The sequence below is a fragment of the Ptychodera flava genome, chromosome 13 (assembly GCF_041260155.1).
Source record: "Ptychodera flava strain L36383 chromosome 13, AS_Pfla_20210202, whole genome shotgun sequence".
In the NCBI taxonomy this organism is placed as follows: Eukaryota; Metazoa; Hemichordata; class Enteropneusta; family Ptychoderidae; genus Ptychodera; species Ptychodera flava.
Window position 1 is genome coordinate 9,654,394 of NC_091940.1, and position 19,732 is coordinate 9,674,125.

The following is a 19,732-nucleotide window of genomic DNA, read 5'->3' on the forward strand; positions in this document are numbered from 1 at the left end:
TATAATGATAAAATATGCATTTTATTTCGCAATTCACGAAAGAGAAAGAGACTGCAAAATTGGTGATTCAGACGACTTGTCATTCTGTTCATGGTTCTTTCTACTTTGGAATTCGCATTGGATCACATTTTAACATACTTTTACATAAACTAAAAATACAACAATGCACATGTGTACAAGCTTACATTATTTGGTTTTATCTGATATTTTTTGTTACCATGTTTTGATGACAAGTACTTGAAGCTTACCAGTTCTCTCTATGATTAGAAAGTCCATTGAAAATGATAATACACTGTAATGAGTTCTATGAATTCTAGCTTATGTCAAAGTATTCTCATATAAATTTTGTCAAATCTTTGTTTCCATGTTGTGGACTTTACACTATAGAAATCACCGATAAAAATTTGGTGATGGAAAAATCGTCCATGAAAAGGACGTGATTTCTTACTTCTTACATTTTTCAATGCAATTCAGAGTACAGCAATACTTGGGACTCAAACTTAAAATCATTGATGAGAAACTACTGAAAAAAATATTGCTTTTTTGTACAGCGTATGTCTCACAATGATTTGCAAACATGCAAAGTGATAATCATTCCATCAACACAAAATAGTAGCACAGTAAAACCTGTCTAAACTGAACCGTTCAGGGACTGAGAAAATTGTTTGGTTTTGAAGGGGTGTTTGATTTATAGAGGTCCTCTAGACATAGAGTTCTATTGGAATGGGACTGGGTAAAGGGTTCAGTTTTGACAGGTTTCCAGTTTAGACAGGGTTTGGTTTTGACAGGTTTCACTGTAGTAGGGTTCAATATGGTACATTGCCAGACATTTTCAGGCAATGAAATAGAATCTTAGGAGAGATTGAAAGATTTTTTTGTTTTTTCTGATTCAAAGTTTTTCCAAAATATATTTCTGCTTTTCCATGCATTACAAGATGTTTTTCTATGCATTGCATGTTTGTTTTTTGTTTTTTGCTGTTGTTGTTGTTGTTGTTTATTGGGGGGGGGTAAAAAGCAACAGTTTCAAAAATATTTTCATTACATTCTCTAGACTTGCCCTGGTTGCTTGGCTTTTCTTATGGCACTTCACCACTAACCACTAACACTACAGTCTACTGAAGTTTATTCCTTCGCTTCACTCTGTTTTGCTATTTATGAACCCACAGAATTTGGGCAAGTCTACAAATTCTCTTCTGCTGCTTTTTTCCATTTATGACCCCTCCCTCAAAAGATCTACGTGTGTATCCCCTTGCAAACACCAAAAGACCCATCTGATAGTTTGTGATGAGCTCGCCACAAACCCATAAACACCTGTATTTCCACATTTAAACAAACACTTCAAAATTTAGCTTTTACGTTTTGCTTCATAGTGATGTGATTTTGAACAAAACTGACATAATGTATCTGCCTAATTTAATTTATTTGCTTGGCTGTAATTGCTGCACAAGTCTGTTTTGAGTGCAACATGGTCTGGTCAAGAGAAATATACATCCCATCTCATAACATTTACTCTGCTAACTCCATGACAAAGACATGTCAAGATTTCACATACAGCTGAAAGAGACCTTGTATGAAGGATCCACTCAGACAAAGGAACTGTACAAAACGGAATCAGAGAAAGCATTTCAACAAGGTAAAGAAAGCAAAACAAAACAATACCATCGGGACATTTCTTACTGAGTAATTCCACACATGATACCTGTTCACTATGCTTCATTGTATTTTGAAAATGCACCCTGTGGGAGATAATTGTGAAACAAGTAACAAGGGCAGAAATGATAGACAACATTTCGGCTATCATCGCCATTCAAAAAAACCGCAGCATTAGCTGTATCTACTATAAATGCCTTTTCAGGAAAATGCAAACATGTCAGTTTGTGAGCATCAAGGAGTGTCAGCTGAGTCTCAGGACATCAACTGATGTGTCATAGCTGAGATACAGATCAGTGAGTCACACTGATCAATAAAACATTCTCCCTTCCAGGATATATAATCTATCAAAAACATCAAATGCCAAGAGTAACCTCTTCGTTGAGAAATAACATGCCACAGTAGAACTTTATACTATATTGCTGTTGATAAGGGCCCAAGTAAATTTTACCAGGTTTTCCGGTCATGTTACCAGGGTTCTCCTCAATATATCAATGTCATCCTACTTGGAGACAACAATTATAGTACACAGGGGTTCCCATACAATTTACTAAGAACTCAAACTTTGTAAAAACACTACTACAATACTGTATGCCATGTCTACTCGATTTCTACATCTTATAAAGTGTACAACAGAATTACAGTGAGCTCTCCATGTCAGGACTGTCTTTGATCGACGGGGGGGGGGGGGAGCCTATTTTTTGTCGTGGTGTTTTCTCTTCTTAGGACTTCTTTCCCCATCACTTGAATCATGACCCTCAGTTTTACTCTTCCCATCTGGAGAATGTGCCCTCTTCTTTTTCTTTTTCTTCTTTGGGCTTTCTGATGATTCTCTGTCGTGTTCCCTCTCTCTCTCTTTATCTTTCTCTTTACTTCTTCCCATTTCCTTCTCTCTTCTTTTTCTCTTTTGCTCTTTCTTCCTCCTGCTCCTTTTCTTTTTCCCGTTCTCGTTCCTTCTCTTTTTCTCGTTCCTTTTCTTTCTCTCGTTCTCTTTCATGCTCTTTTACTTTTTCCCGCTCTGTTTCTTTTTCCTTTTCTTTGTCCTTCTCGCTGTCCTTTTCCTTTTCCTTTTGAAAGCAAAATATGATGTACATGCTATTGGCTTCCCATTCAGTCTTTGTCAGTGTGCCCTTAAAACAAAGAAAAGACGGAAAACATTACTACATGTATAGTACAGCATACACCATATATGAATCTACAGGCAGAAAAGTCCTTTTATATCGCAAATGTGTATGACAGCTGTCAACTCCTGCATAGCATACCAGACTGTTCTGTAACCTGGTGTAGGTGAACTAAGAATAATATTGTATTTTACATTGGATGGGGTTCACACAAACAAACTTCAAGAAAATCCTAAACTGGAGTTTGTGAGCCTGTGGACACTCCGATACATCCACCTAAACATTCTCAATTTGACAAACGATACTAGCAATATCATCTGAAAGATATTTTTGCAATTTAGATGAGTAAAAGTAATCTTGTTCAGAGCTAGAACGTCCAACATTTATGACAGATTGATGATGTTTAAATTAACAGAATAAAGAGGTTAGCCATAAAGGAGCGCTTCACAACAAAAACAATGCTGAAGTATCAGTGGAGCTGAACTTTAAAAACAAAACCTTTACATCAATACAAATTAATTTTCAAATGGGGTCTCCCTATGATGGGGGGGGGGGGGGAGGAAGACGCCGAGGCAAACCGTGAGAACATGGTTTGAACATGTTGATGCTGTGTGCTCCTGACTGTGCATACATGTAAAGTGAAAAAGCTAACTTGTTGAAGTAAATGCGCCACAGAAAGAAATATTCCTTTGTAAGAGACTAAGTAATAAATAGAGCTTTCTCTACAAAAGAGTTCTTCATGATATTTCATCAAATTCTTCTCAAGTTTTTCTGCTTCAGCATCATATAAATCCATAACAATGATCACATTTTAGGGACGAGGTGTCATCTAAGTGAGCTACGTGCAACTTTGTACATTTGCATAAACATTAACATAGTCTGTGTAATATCATGATGAAAATGACTTTACTTGGTCCTAATCCATGGATATACGTTACATAAATGATTTATGAGAACATGCAAAACCAGCTACCCTTTCAATGAGAGAGTTTTCTAATGCACATTGTATATGGCTGACACATTGTGGCCTATGCAGTAAATCACTTCCACCAAAAGGGCACATTTCCTGTTTTGCACATTTTACTGCAAATTTCAACCAAATGTGGCGTGTTTGCAGTGTCATGATTACAGACAGATCAGGCTCACAATGCTGTATCAAGTAATGGTATAAATGGGCCAAGCTAAAAGAAGCTGGTATGGTTGCTGTACCAAGCTCAGACCTGTTGACTTATATCACAGTCAGTGCATTGGGGACTGTGCGTATACTGGTACAACTATCATTTTTAACACCTGTATAAAAGTTTATTTACTTAACCGAACGTATTTCTTGATGTGCTGCACTTATTCGTTCTAAGTGCATACCTATCTCAGTCATTCACATCACAGTTCCTCTATAGAGGGACTGTGTTCACACCTTGCAAAAATTGAAAATTTTCTTTGAATTTTAAATCAACTGAAACAATTTGCTGACCGATTAATCTCATACGCCCCTTGAAGTACAATTACAATCTGGGTACCATGTAGCTGATTCTCGTTTCTCAGATACCTGTATGTTGAGTACCAGCACATATAATGATATGTATCCTGCATTCACATTCTTGCAAGCCAGAGCATGATTTCTGATCCCTGGACCTACATAAAGCTGTTGCTGTAAAGGGACAAGTGGTTTACGATGATGTGCATTCTCAGAATGTGGCTCTTTATGAGTAACTTGTTGTGCACTTAGCAAGAACACACCTTTTTTGACGTCATATTCAACAGACTGTGACTCCAAACCACATTTTCTAGTCCCCTGACAAATTTTTGTTCACAACAACACACTCATACATTGTAGCTTGGGCTAGTTATCACAGAAACAACATTTGATATGAAGTAAGCATTTGTGTGAAGTAAGCAACAACAACTTGCCCCCTCTCCCCCTCAAGCAAGCAATTAAGCCAAACATAAATGATCTCGTCATTTGAGTGTGAGGACAAGGGTCGTCTGCGGCCGACAGAAACAATGGAGTGTCTGCTCACAGGCCAGTGTATTGGCAACTGCTAATCATTAGCCTCGGTATGTATGCTAAACAATGAGCCATGGAGAGTCTGAGACCACACACAAAGGTACATTTATAGTTGAGTACACAGATGGCTGGGGCAGTGTCAATTCTTACAACATGTTTATTTTCACCTTTGGTTTACCATATAAATTTGAACAAGGGATTCACTGACATTCTGAAGATATAGGTTTACAAATATGAAACCACAATTATAGAACTCTTACATGAGTTGTCGCAGTAACAAATGTGTTCAAAGATACTTTGAACTGTGAATTTGAAGAATGTGAACATCTGTGCATTGAAGTTCTTCTTAAAACTGTGATAGAGTAAATTTGCTAAAAGTTTGACATTAAAAACAAAATGAATGTTTTTGGCCCATCAACTGAACAAAGAGTCCTATTTGCATGTAATACAAAATATGGAATTTCAAAGGTTGGATTTAAACAGTTTCATTGCATGTAAATTGTGCCTGAGCAGCTGGTCTGACAAATTGAAAGTTCTCTTTCTCAAGACAACATCCTTCAAAAGCACAATCATTGATGGCGACTTAAACAATGATTAATGCCCTCTAGGTTCAGAACACACAATTCTGTGAACAGCAAAGTATGTTGAGTTAGAGTGTAACCTAAGCACACAACTTATTTCTGATGCAACAGTCATAGATGGTGGAAGTGAGGCTATGTATACTAAAACATAATCTTTCATATAATCATTGAGCTACCAAGAGATGAAGGAAGCAATGAAGGACAGAAGTCATTAATTTACATAAAAGATTCGGCAGCTAGAAATATTGTAATCATAAGAAAGTTGTTAAGACACAGTATCGAGGGTGTTAAAAACAAATGTCAGAATATTATCAAGATTCACCTTTCAATTCAAAGAAAATGTAATTTGTTTTTCTCTGAAATATTCTGACAATCATTTGCAATGGCATGATACTTGAAAAATTTTAAATTGCATGATATTGCTTTATGAATAAATCTGTAAAATTTACACTTTAGGATCTGAACAATCAAAGATTGGGTAAGGGCCTTCTATATTGCATCAACTGATTCAATAAATCTAGGAAGGCTTAGTGATGCACTATGCTGTGATTGTATCAGAGTTTGGATTCAAAATGGGTAAAATAACATGAATTTCATCAATTTTTATGGATTGCTCCTGGTTACAGCACTTCTTTGATCAGGGTCAGAATAATTGGAGGAATTGCTCCTCTATCTTTAGTTGCAGGGGTTGCCTCTATGTATTGTCACAAATGATATGAGATGATCATGGGGATACCATTTTAAATTGGCAAGGATGTCACATTAGGACTCTGCACTCTTTAATTCATGAGGTCAGTCATAAGCATGTTCTTCAAAATATGTAAGTCACAGTTGACACTCACATCAAGCATATGTGGATGATGTACATTCAATGCTCATTCTACAAGAACATGTAAAAGCACAATCCCTCTAGACTTTGAAAAATATTTGATATATCAAATAATGATACCCTGTGTTCATTCTGATTCCAGAAAACTGAAATTTGAAAGGCTCTTCCTACAAGAAGTGATGCCTCTAAACTCCCTTGGCTGAATGATTCAATGCCAAAAGCTTCCTTTAACATCCTTGAAACATCTGTGTTGTTCCTTTTAAACGGGAAGTTACAGGACCATAGGCACACGACGGGGGTTTACTGATGACACAGCCATTTGCATACACTGGGCAGGAGTATTTGAATTCTCATAGCATTGTTTGACCATGTGATAAATTTGAATAATCATGATGGGCAATCTCCTGACATATGCAAAGAGGGGTCAAATGGTCGTACAGGAAACACATTTTGAAACATACGCGTTCTCCGACAAAAAATGGAACATTTTTTCAATTTATTTTCAACACAAGTTTAGTTGCTATATATTCACATCACAAGGGCAGGTTCAAATGATGTGCCTTTAATAACCTTGACAAACAAGAGTGCAAATACACATCCTCACTTTACTCAATCTTTATGACAATTTCTTTTCAGAATGGACAGTACAAAAGTCAGCAAGCTATTATTATAAGACTCGTTGTAGTTTCAGAAAAGATTTCTTAGGTCACATTCAAAGGTTGTTTTCCTACGAAGAAATTAAGGTGTAGTAGTACGCATAAAGATGTATACTGGTATAGTTCACATGTGGGCAGTGTGACACGAGGAAGAGGCAATGAAGGTACAGTATCTACCGTAAAAATCCTATCAGTTTGACCAGAAAAATATAGTTACAATTTAAAATAGTTGAATTATCAGAAAATTGACAAAGCTAAAATAATTTCAGTGGTTGAATTATTAGGGATTTCAACATTTTTGACAGTTCATAAGTGGCATCATTCCCGTCTTGGATGATTGAAAACATATAAAGGTGACTTTCCTGAAATCCTGACATAAACATTCTGTTCTGTACATTGTATTGTTCTGTATATTTTATCAAAAATAAATTGTTAAAAACAGTTTGTTATGATTGGTTGGTTGAATTATTAGAGATTGAGAAAGTCCCAATTTCAATCAGTGGTCAAACTGATAATGGTAAAATAAAATTACGTTTTGAGAAAAAGATAGGGTGAGCGAATTAATAGAGTGGTCGAATTAATAGGGTTTCTTACAGTAGGGCTGGACCTGAGAGATACTTACAACTTTCATTTTCTTGTCACTTCGTCTGTCGTCATCAGAAGAGTCTGAATAGGAATCTGAATAGGAATCTGAATCTCGGCGACTCTTTCTGGATGATGCCTTGACTTCATCCAGGAATTTCTTGGCATGTTTGTAGTCTTTGGGGTCGGTACTGACAAGACCTGTCTCTCTGTCTGGAGGATATTGCTGTTTGAGAAAGATGAATACATGCATAGATGTGTATTTACGCAGGAATTATCACATTTTGTTTGAAGTAAATGTACAGATGACTGAACTTATCTGTAAATTGTAAGACGTATCTCTACATACAATGGATTTCATTGAGCATACATTTTCCTTATAAGAACTTTGCAAATCTATAGGGTGATGTCATGTAGGAATGAAAACTGTCAAGGTTTACAATTCACAAGATGATTTTTGTTGCAAAGAAACAGGAAATTTAATGACATTTATCTTGTTCTATTATTTTCCAATAAATACAATAATGTGCTATAAGTTCTACCATGTTGCTGATTCATTCACGTTACAGTGTTTTCAACTCTGTATGTGACACTTGAACTAAAAACTGGGCCAGTAATAGACTTGGTTCAAGCCTGTGATTTGTGAATGTTTGAGTGGGGTGAATGCGATAATTTGTGCTCTGTTTTCATAAGAAAGATGTGGGTGGGGTGAATGTGATGAGTGGGGTGTACACGATACAGGGGAGTTTCACGCGGAAGGAATCCATAAACTAAAGCACTACTGCACAGCCTACAAGGCAACGTGTTTAATCGCTAGGGAAACCTGGCCTGGGCTGCCAAATTTCAAATAGGTTTGTATGAGATAGAACAGACAAAAGAGAAACTGTTGCAAATGAATTTATTTTTCAAAAATTCACCAAATTAAACCAAGTCTAGGCCAGTAATAACACACGAGAGGAGATACACACTACCCTATGATTTTCTAACTGCTCTTTAAATCATCAAAATGACGTACTACTAGGATTTCAAATAAGTTACATTTATATCAAGAAGACAAGCATTTGCAGAAGTGACTAGTCTAAATTTTTTCCATGCCTGGAGTGAGTGACAATGAACTTCTGCCAGATTTTTATAAATTTGACCTGTCATGAAATAATAAATCACCATTTTTCTGATATGATTTAAAGAATGTAAATCACTCTTCCCAGACAAACTTATACACATAAAGTACATTTCCACGTTCATCAAGACTTTGAAAGCTGAATTGATCAGATTTTTTCTATCTATCTATCTGGTATGGTTTAAGGGTGTTAGTCCTGCATTTCTAAAGCATATCTTGTGTAGGCAGTCTAAAATCATTCAAAGAGATTTTAAAGAGGTATATTCTTGATACGATTAAACAGAAGGCAAATTGTGGCCATGGATTTCAATTCCATGAAAAATAAAAATCTTTAATTGTATACGCACCCATGAAGGAATACATATAGCTACTGAGTATACCATGTTAAAAATATGACCATTTAACAGATGTATTCAAGAGATTCTTTAAAATTTGTGAATTTACAAAGGGTCTTACTTTGTACAGAACCAATTTTTATTCAAAATTAGTCTACTAACAAACAGGTGTACATATCAATTCTCAGAACCATACTACTTGAAATAGTTCAAGGTCACCAGACAGAAGTTAAAAATTAACACACTTCAGCGTGAGCTTTGAACAGTCCGGAAGTCATATAAAAACCGTAAAAGACATAATTTATTGGCATGTTGAACATATTATTGATCAATATCACAGAACTTAACAGCTAGTTGATTCATTTGCTAAATTAGCATTTAGAGAATGAGTGAAGTCCATGAAGATTTTGTAACTTTCAATGTAAAGTGGGATAAAAACTTGACATTGACTGTAACAAAGACATATCATACTAGTATTGTAGTATTCCCTACAATAGCTATGGAAATGACCTCAACCCCTCATCATTAAACCACTCAGTCACAATAAAGAGAAGTGGATTAAAAAAACACATGGAGATGCTACACTTGAAAGAGATTCACATTTAAGGTAGCGGTAAAGGCTAGAGCGTCAGTTATAAACTTCAATAAAACTATTAAAACATGAAAGAAGTCAACATTCTCTGTGGAATAAAAAAACTAGACATTTGGGGTCATAAGCATTGCAGAGTTATAGCCCATTGAAACTTCTGAAAAACTGACCAAATGAGAGGAAGTTGGGGAGTCCTTAGTGTATTAACTATGGTAGAGGTCCCCTAGCTGTTAAAAAAATGTGTGAAAAGGGAAAGTCATTTTTTACTGTTTTTTAGGAAAGTTTGACAAGGCAGTGCTTGCATTCAGAATGCGTGACTGCTATTATAAATGCATTTTTAGATTCTTTGAGTGTCAAAGAGGTGTCAAAAGTGAGATTAACCAAAAAGACTGCTCTTTGACTTCAAAAGAGGGGTGCAAATATGGCTTGTTTTCAACAATTTTGACAGAATAACAGTTTTCCTACATAATTTTATACCAATTAAATCCAACCTTTGAAATGAGATATGGACATGGAATTTTTACAGCCTATTAACAAGGTTACAGATAAGATTTGTACGGCACAATTTTCCTGTATTTGAAGTACTTTTTGAAAAATCACATTTTGAAATTTTTAAGAATTTTTAAGAATTTTTTGATATGTAAACCCATGTAAAATCATAAAAACAAATTTTATTTACAAATCCTGCCGTACAAATCTTACAATTAATAGTGTCAACATATTTATAACTAATTGGTAATATTAATTTATTATTAAATTCAAAGATGTAAAAAAATATGAAAAATTAAATTTTAATATTGATTGGTGTCATATTATAAAATCATGGCTACAAATATACAATTTTTATATCTTTGGAGAAAATATTAACTAAGGGAGTTATCCTGAAAATTTGAACTAAATATCTTGATTCTAACACTTGAAACTTGACATTAACTCTGAGAAAAGAATTGGTGCAAAAATAGCCTTACCGCTACCTTAAGCCAGAAAGGCCATATTTACGCATGTTGTATGACAAAAGGATTTATGTTCTTTTTCAAAGAATGGTGGTGATTTCAACCAGTTTAGTATTGATAAAATGTAAAGCAAAATCACATGTCAAAGTGACACTAGCATCATCTGTAAAACTGAATAATTGGTAAGATTTATCAATGACAGGATATCCAACACCAATCAACAGCTGGTGGTGATGTTTATCAAAGCCACAGTGATACACATTTATAATTGAGCACAGTGCTTTTGATTTATTTCAGCCATATTCCAATAAAACTTTGCATATATTACTGAAGTTTTCATGCATGAGATAAATACCAAAATCTGTTTTTGTAAATGTCAACAAAATCAGAGAAATCAGGTTGAAATTGTAATACGTCTCGGAGACAGATGTTCATCCTCTTACACTTTTACAATACATTTTTGGTCCAACACTTGTTGGGGCTCATTTTGAAGCTCATGGAGTGAATAAATTTAAAAGTGGCTTATTTTCATGAAAGTGTAAAATTTAATTGTCTGTCATAGAGTTAACACAGGGATGGCAGCCATTTTGTACTTCTAGCGTCGGGAGATATGAAGCATTGCATGGTGACCCTGATGTTTATTTTTGATTCCAAAAAGGTAAGAATTTAATTTAGAGCGTGTACTACCTAAGTTAAGTGCTTGGTCTCACACAAGGACAGTGGAAATATAGACCACAATATGATTGCATAAAAGACCGAGCCATCTCTACATCAGATTTTAATTAGACTAGTCTTGCTTACATTCGTCGTGTACATAATCAAGATGAGTCTGTATGTGAAACCTACCTCTAGTGCCTGCATTCTACTCAATAATTCTTCATTTTCCTTGTCTTTGATCATGTCCTTGAAGAATTGTGCAAATGTTTTTTTGTAAACAAGTTTCATCTTGTATTTCTCAGCCATTCTGTAACATCACAATCATATCAATCAGTTGTTTAGTCTTTTACAAGTATCAAAATAATGATTTAGAATCTTTGCGCACCGAAATCTTGAAAACGGGATTGTAAAAGCCCTTTTCTCTGCATTTTTCTAGCTGTTTTGTTAAGGTTCGAGAACATATGAATTTATAAGCTTAATGTAAAAATACCAGGATCTGCTGTAACAATCCTGCTTCTTCTTGTGTTACTGCTGTGGTACACCAAGGGGAAGTTACATGTAAAGACAGGGAGACTCCTGCTTTTTTTTAATATTTGAGACCATATATAATTCATCACCAAGTAGTGACACGAGTCCAAGGAACTTCTGAAAATGACTAGTTGTCTCTTTGCTATATTTCCTTTAGTGATACAATACACCATCATTTGTAACAGTGAGATTGAGGGGTGCATTGTGTATACTTTGTGTATACTTTTTATATCATTAGTCTTCTTTTACATGCCTTTGTAACAAAGCAGGAGTCTCCCTGTCATTACACGTAACTTCCCCTTGGTGCACCACAGCAGTAACACAAGAAGAAGCAGAAATGTTACAGCAGATCCTGGTATTGTTACATTACGCTTATAAATTCATATGTTCCCAAACCTTAACAAAATATAGACAACACTGTCAAAATGTACTGGTGAACATCTTAAATGAAAAAAACTGAAAATTTCATGGGGTAATCCAAGAATAAATCACACAGGCATATGTTTTGAAATTGATATCAAAGTATAATACTTACTTGACAAGTAACGGGAAGTACACTAGAAATTCAGGGCAGTCTACAACACCATGTAATGAAAAATCATACTGACAGCCAAAGAGTGGGAAATTGTCCTTGCTACTGAATGTCACTCTGTACAAGTCATTTCCAAATGACATTCCGTCAGATTCCTTGAGTCGGCGTCTGTAACAAACCATCATCATATGATTTTACTTGGACAGCTCATGTACAGCATTTACTGTGGGTACTTGAAGAACAATATAGCAACAGTATTCATTTAGGCACGGAGAATTAGGGAGTACTTTTTAAGTATGTAACAGACCATGGCGACAGAGGTGGCGACAGACCATGGCAAAAGAGATGGCGACAGACCATGGAGACAGAGATGGTGATATTTCCATCTTTGCTTGTTCTTTGCTGTTCTCGTTAGCCGCTAGCTGCCTCACTACATCAAATCTTGCACTTTGTAGGAGCCAATTAGGTTGTGTTTTTAAATACAATGCTCCAATCCACAACAAGTGGCGTTTTTAAACATTTTTCCAATTGGTCGACTGTTCTGGCCAATGTACAAGATTTGAATGTGATTTCCTATGGCAGTCATTCAGATGTAGCGATGACACTGGAAGCCAAAAAAAATGGCAAAGATTACGCAAAGATGGAAATGTTATTTTCTCTGCATCTGATTCAATCACATTGGTAAAAGACATGATAACAGCACACTATCAACAGTAAATGTAGTGATTGAAATTTAGTCAGGGTAAGGGATAGAATACATAGCTTAATGACCTACAGGAAAGCAATTTTTGTCTGTAACTGAAGGTGTATGTCTACCAATCCACACCCATGCCCCATACTCTCAACTGCATGTAAGTAGGTCCAACCACAGCATTGAAAGTAACGGCAGTACGCCAAAGTTTTGATGAAGAATGGGCCAAAGAGATCAGTTACTCATGACAAATGTTAGCTTTTCATTTCTCTCTGGATGGTGATACGTAATTTCAGTGCATTATTGGTGCTAAAGCCAACTGCAGCTAGACTTTTGACACAAGCAGCATGTTTCTTCATGACAAATATCGCTTCTCGTCCATGAAACTTTGTTGACTGAACCAGTGAGATAGTAAATATGGGACACTTTCTTGCCATATGTCAATGCAAACTCAACCCAGGTCAGTACAAGTACTGTTAAATTTGAATTGAGAGTACAAGTGTATATGATAGCAATGTTTTAACATCACTGTAATCAATAGAACTTTATAAATGCAATTTCCACACTCATGATATACAACACTATGACACATACACATAAATAATCTTACACAGATAATCTGACAAATCAACCAGACTGAACAATAAATTGGTTTTTCCCACAGATGCTCATCAGCATGAAAACTCCCAACCTGGTGTTTGTGTTTATTTAATTGGACAATGAGGAGGGTACATGTTCGGTATACACTGCAACTGAAAACAATCCGTCAGTACCATTCACAACAAGTAATGTGAAAACAAATAATTACCAACAAAAGGTCTGACCCACATATGCAAATGATAAGTCAAAGGTGAAATTGACAGAGATTGTATTGGTTACTCTACTCACACTGCTTCATAGGAATCTGGAGTGGTACCAATGAAGTAGCCACCTGGCTTCAACCTGTCACAAAGGTTCCTCAGCATTGTGTCAGCTTGCTGGTAACTCTCAAAGGAATAGTGTAAAGCAAACTGGCAGCTTGTGATGTGGAATGTCTGATCTGGATTATTGTAACGTTCAGAGAGAAGAGTCTGTGGACCAGATAAGACATGTATGTTCTGAACCATTTACATCATGTGCAGGTGTAACCAACAGATGCATACATTCTTACCTTTTCATTTTGAAGCTTAAACCAAACAAAGGTATCTTAGAAGTTACATGACCCTGTCTATCTGGAAAGAAGTACGCAATAAAAGTTGCAGATTTCTTTGAAATGTGCATATCAAACAAAAAAACAAGAAAAATGAAAGCTAAAAATCATGTTTTGTCAACTATAGCTTCAAGCAAACAATCGAAAATTTGTTTGTGCATTTCTAAAATTTACACCAAATAGAATGGAAGTGACATTCTTGTGCAGTGCTATAGTCACCACTTTGTTGCGATGTGGATACTGAACATTTACAACAATTATAACAGCTGAGTTTCATTCCTATAATATAACTTGTGAAGCAACCTGAGTAAAATACAGACAAGTATAATATCAGCCATTCCACATGGGTGTTTAATATTGCATATTGTTAATTCAGTTGATAGATATGTTTGAAGTTGATGGGCCATACCACTCAAAGTTTAGCCCCATGTGCAAAAGACACCGGTAGAAAGTCTAGCGTTGACAGAGAGACAACAAATGTAATTTGAGACTTGTTGTACCTTAGAGCAATCTGCTGTGATGAATTGACATCTGAACATTCTCTGTTTTGCTCTTCTAGCTCTGTCCATGTTGTCTTGGTATCGACGTTCGCATTGCAGAACAGATGTGGCAGCGATATCTGAAACATCAACACGGACGTGATGACAACAATGCAGGAACCAGCCCTGTCACTATTATCTCATTCACTTGGTAACCACAACAGACTCTTCTCTTGAACCTGTCATCTTGTAAAATTCTGTCAAATATATCTAGCTTGGCACATTGTACCAAGGATGTAATTACGTTCATGATTGTACAGATGATGGGGTGGGGGCAGCAGAAAACTACCTGTTCGGTTGCCAAACTTCAATTTTAGTCTAAATACCGGTAATTTATCTGGCCACAGTGTGTAGAGGAACTGTGATTTGGCCAAGGAAAAATGTTGATATTATTTTTGATATTTTAGAAACTACTCGAACAACTGTATGTGGTAAGTAAATGTCAATTTGGCTGAAGGTGGGACTTATTACAATGCTACAACATCATTATTTGATAAATCATGTGAATAAAAAAAATGTTTGTACACTCCTTCTTAGATCAAGATTGTCTGTCGATGCTATTCATATAACCCTTTCCTACCTGCACAGACAAGTTTATCCACATGAGCGATTCTCCACTTCAGAATATCACCACCTTTCCCACAACCAAGGTCCAATACAGCAATCTTACAGTCATCCCCACGACGGTCTCTGATTCTCTGAACCACATCAGCAATGCACACACTTTTTATCCAGTTGTTGAAGTTTCTGAGGTAGAAGATACGGCTCTGGCTTCGAGCGTCTAATCCAGCTTCCTGCAGCTGATTATAGTGTTTGGCAACTTTATCTCCCAAACCTTTTCTCTGTAAAATTAATCACACACAAAACAAGTCATTGACAATGACATAGTCTCCACTTGTAATAGGAGTATTAGTCTTGATGGGGCAGGGAAATGTGGTCATTAAGAAGTATCACTGGAGTGTATATGTTGAGATCTATGGGCACATAGGTCTACATCGTTGTTCCCAATTTGAAACACATGAGGCATGTCTAAGTTATGGTTCTAAATCGGGAAAAAAGATCAGACCTCTAGCTGTATTGGCCAGCCAAGAAATACATATGCGTATAATAATGAGGTACAAGATGTGACATCTTCAGGTCTAATATCCTATCAGAATTGGAGGGTATAGAACTTGTGGTTACTGACTTATGCAAATATATGTATAATTGAGGTCAAAGGTCACTGAGGTCACATGACATTTTGTCAAAAAAAAAAAATTGTATTGCTAAGTTATCCCTATATAGCAAAAATCAGACCTCTAGCTCTATTGGCTCGCTCAAAATTAGATATGCACATAATTAATGAGGTACAATATGTGGCGTCATAAGCTGTCCCATCATACCATACATGAAGGGTGTAGCACTTGTGGTTACTGAATTATGGACAAATATGTATAATTGAGGTCAAAGGTCACCAAGGTCACATGACATTTTGAAAAATATAGTATTACTAAGTTATCCCTATATACCAAAATTCAGACCTCTAGCTCTATTGGCTCGCTCAAAATTAGATATGCACATAATTAATGAGGTACAATATGTGGCGTCATAAGCTGTCCCATCATACCATATATGAAGGGTGTAGCACTTGTGGTTACTGAGTTATGGACAAATATATATATATTTGAGGTCAAAGGTCACCAAGGTCACTTGACATTTTGTCAAAATATCTGAGATATCTGCGTGAACGGATAGACTCACGGATGGACTCACGGACGGACATGACCCAATCTATAAGCCCCCAGGACTTCATCCGTGGGGACTAAAAACTGTGTCACTGCATCCTTTTTGCAATATGAATACGATGAGAAACTAAATTTTTATTTTTCTTGGCCTTATACATGGGAGTCTATGGACTGCCTTATACATGGGAGTCTATGGACTGCCTTATACATGGGAGTCTATGGAGACTGCCTTATACATGGGAGTCTATGGTGGTGAAAACTAAAAAGTCCTCTAACACAGCCAAATTTGATTGCATTGTGAAACAAATCGACGTGCATCTGTATGGGGTAGGGTACTATCCTTGTGCAAAGTTTGAAAGAAATTGACCGGGGCATGTCTGAGATATCTGCGTGAACGGACGCACACACGCACGCACGGACATGACCAAACCTATGAGTCCCCCCGGACGGTGTCCATGGGGACTAATTAATCACCAGTGAATGATGTTGTATCATTTTATTATTTTACTGTAGCATACATATTATAGAACATGACTTGTCAAGTCTGCTTCAAAACCCATGACTTAAATATGTTATGAATCAGGGTTCTTCCCTACAGAATTTTGAGGATTGTTCACCACCAATTATGTTTTTGAAGCATTTTATTCATATATATACATTTTTGCAACCAAAGAATATGCAAATTATGCATACACTTTCATACTCCTGTTTTTCCAGGCTGTGGAAAACACTGTGAATGGTATTCTGAGATTCATGAAAACCATGATCTACATCTTCATTTTTTATTGCTTTTTAATGGTGGTGCACTCTAGTCTCTAGTATTTAGTGGCAGATATAAGACATTTCTGACTAAAATTAGCATATTTGGTGGGAAAAAAGAGCAATGCAAGGTTATTATTGGCACGAAATATGCTAAACCCCAAAAGTGTACATCCACTAACCACCCATCTATAATCTCATTACAATATGACAAAATATGGCAAAAGTTAAAGTTACTAATTCAAAAAAGCCTACGTTCTAGATGATATCAGAAACATTTGCACGTGCTGATGTAAGTAAACATTTTACTGGTCACTCATACACTGACCGCTCACTGGGAAGGTTGTTCTTTCTATTGAGGGACCATGTATCACATGTATCATGGTACTGCATCACTACATGGACAAGCTCTTTATTAGAGGTTAAAACAAGCTATTCAAGTGCAAGGAGATAGACTTTATAAGTGTGAGGATCCTTTCAAGGGAGATCCATACTTGATCTAGATTTTGACAACACTTTAACAATACTGAAGAACCCCTTACTCTGCCAGCCATTTGGTATTATATATAGTAAGCTACACAGCAACTGAATAAGCTAACTCTTTCAAGTATCTAATAAAGTGTAATATTTGCCAGTTCACCCACAGTAACTGAGTCACCTTAGACTGTATTCTGCCATGAGGGCTACAATTATTTACTTGGCACCATTACCATCAACAACAGAGTTTTCCACTGTCTATCCAATTACTCACAACAGTCAATTCCCTCAACAAGACTGAATGGAAAGCAGAGAACCAATGTTTTCCCTAAACGTTGCTATGGAGTGAGGGGAAAATCACTGTCTGACACAGATATCTTTCCTCCATTCTGATGACTGGAAAATTGTGGACTACCTTGCAGCTATGAGTATGATGTAAACTCTTGAATGATTTGTTCCATACATATAAAGGCTCTTTTGCACCATACACAATGGAGGGGGTCTTCCTACCTCTAATATCTATGGTTGCACCATGCTCACACACTTTTTGCTGTACATTTCAGTGTATCTATAATGGGTTTCTGGACAACAGGACCCCAAACCGACTGGACCCCAGTCAACTGTTCTCCAAGTCAACTCAATCCTAAACTCTTAATTTATAACACGGTTACTCTACCCCAAAACTTCCATGAACAACTCTACCTTTTAAACATTTTATCTGTTCTAATCATTTGTGATTAATACCCACTTTTGTAGAGAGTCATCCCATTGTTTCTTATGTGTATTGACCCACATTCATAGTTAATTATCCCCTTCATCATGTATTTCATGTATTAGCCTACAACACAATGGTCTGTAACTGCGCTGCTAAGTTGCTGACTGAACCTATACTTGTACATACTATCACACTAGTAGCGCCATCTATCCTTATTTTAGTATTTACTTACACAAGTTTCATCGAATTTTCATGTTTACATGTATTGAGCCTGTTCACCTGTGTGATGAAAATCAAGAGTTCTAAGCGGTTGGTTTTGATATGGTTTCATCACGTCCAAGAATGTCACTGCTAGTGGATATGAAATTGATTAGGGCCAGGGTGCTCTTGGCAAAAAATATTTTAGGGTCCAGTTGACTTGGTTAAGGGGTCCAGTTGACGTGGGGTCCAGTTGACCAGTTACCATCTATAATGCTGCGATTCTGTACACATGAAACTCACTGATCATGAAAGGTTGGCATTCTGTTTCAACTTTCAGCAAATTTGTTTGGATATATGCACATGTGAATTATTAAAACCAGCAACTTACGTCAGAACTAAGGAAATTTACACATGTTCTGTACCACACACACTGCCATAGTTGACAGCACTTTTAGTGTAGTAGTAAGGGTTACTTTACCTTACCACTACACCAAAAGCGCTGTGCCTGTATTCTTTACACACGTTAAAATTTTCAATTTTGTTTTACATTATTGTAGTTCAATTTTACCCGTGATCAGGCAAAATGGACAGAATCTTACCCTGTCATCATCGGAACTACTGGCACTACGGGACCTTGATCTCGAACGCGATCTCCGTTTACGGTCTGCAATATATAGAAAGGTACGTTTTCTGTCACAAAGAAATAAAGCATGCGATTATGAGGACAGACTTGTTTGCACTGCCACTGTCAGGACATTTTCGATGCACAGTGATATCTCCACGCTGGCGTTCTCGTAAGAATACTCAATGAATCATTCGCGCAGCAATGTTGTTTAAGACTAGTTCGAGCTAGTGCCTTTCCGCACATAAACGCGAAGCATACTGTTACATATCCGATGAAAAGTACAACACTGGCAGTGTACCGAAACTGGTGGCGTCTCTGCCAGCAGTACTCACTCAACGGCGCTTTGTTGCAGCTGATGACATGAGGTTCTGATCAAACTGTACTCAACAGAAATTCAGCGAAGGTATACACTTTGCAGCGACTATTCTCGAAGTAAGTCACCTATATTTTTAAAGTGCGAAAATGTGCATGCTGCAGCATCCAGCCTTAGGCTTGGATAATAACAATGAGATGACAACAGTTGCACGAACCTCTATCAGCCATGTTTTCCACGCTCACAGAGCAAAGCAAAGCGCCACACACCGATAACACTGAAAAAACACTCTAATATTCATAACAAAATTCGTCCAATATTATGAGGATCTAGTGAGCGTGGATCATTCATAAAAGCTTTA

The 19,732-nt window shown here is 36.6% G+C and overlaps 1 protein-coding gene across 1 annotated transcript; it reads right to left on the minus strand.

Moving 5' to 3' along the window:
* Positions 1-19,657, minus strand: LOC139147351 (mRNA cap guanine-N(7) methyltransferase-like). The gene is made up of 9 exons (XM_070718410.1): positions 19,589-19,657; positions 19,033-19,097; positions 15,138-15,399; positions 14,519-14,637; positions 13,718-13,899; positions 12,142-12,306; positions 11,268-11,385; positions 7,465-7,650; positions 1-2,780 (listed from the first exon to the last, which is right to left on the minus strand). Exons 1-9 carry the CDS (start codon positions 19,599-19,601, stop codon positions 2,520-2,522), a joined length of 1,371 nt encoding a protein of 456 aa, XP_070574511.1. The 5' UTR covers positions 19,602-19,657; the 3' UTR covers positions 1-2,519.
* Between the last annotated feature and the right edge of the window lie 75 nt (positions 19,658-19,732).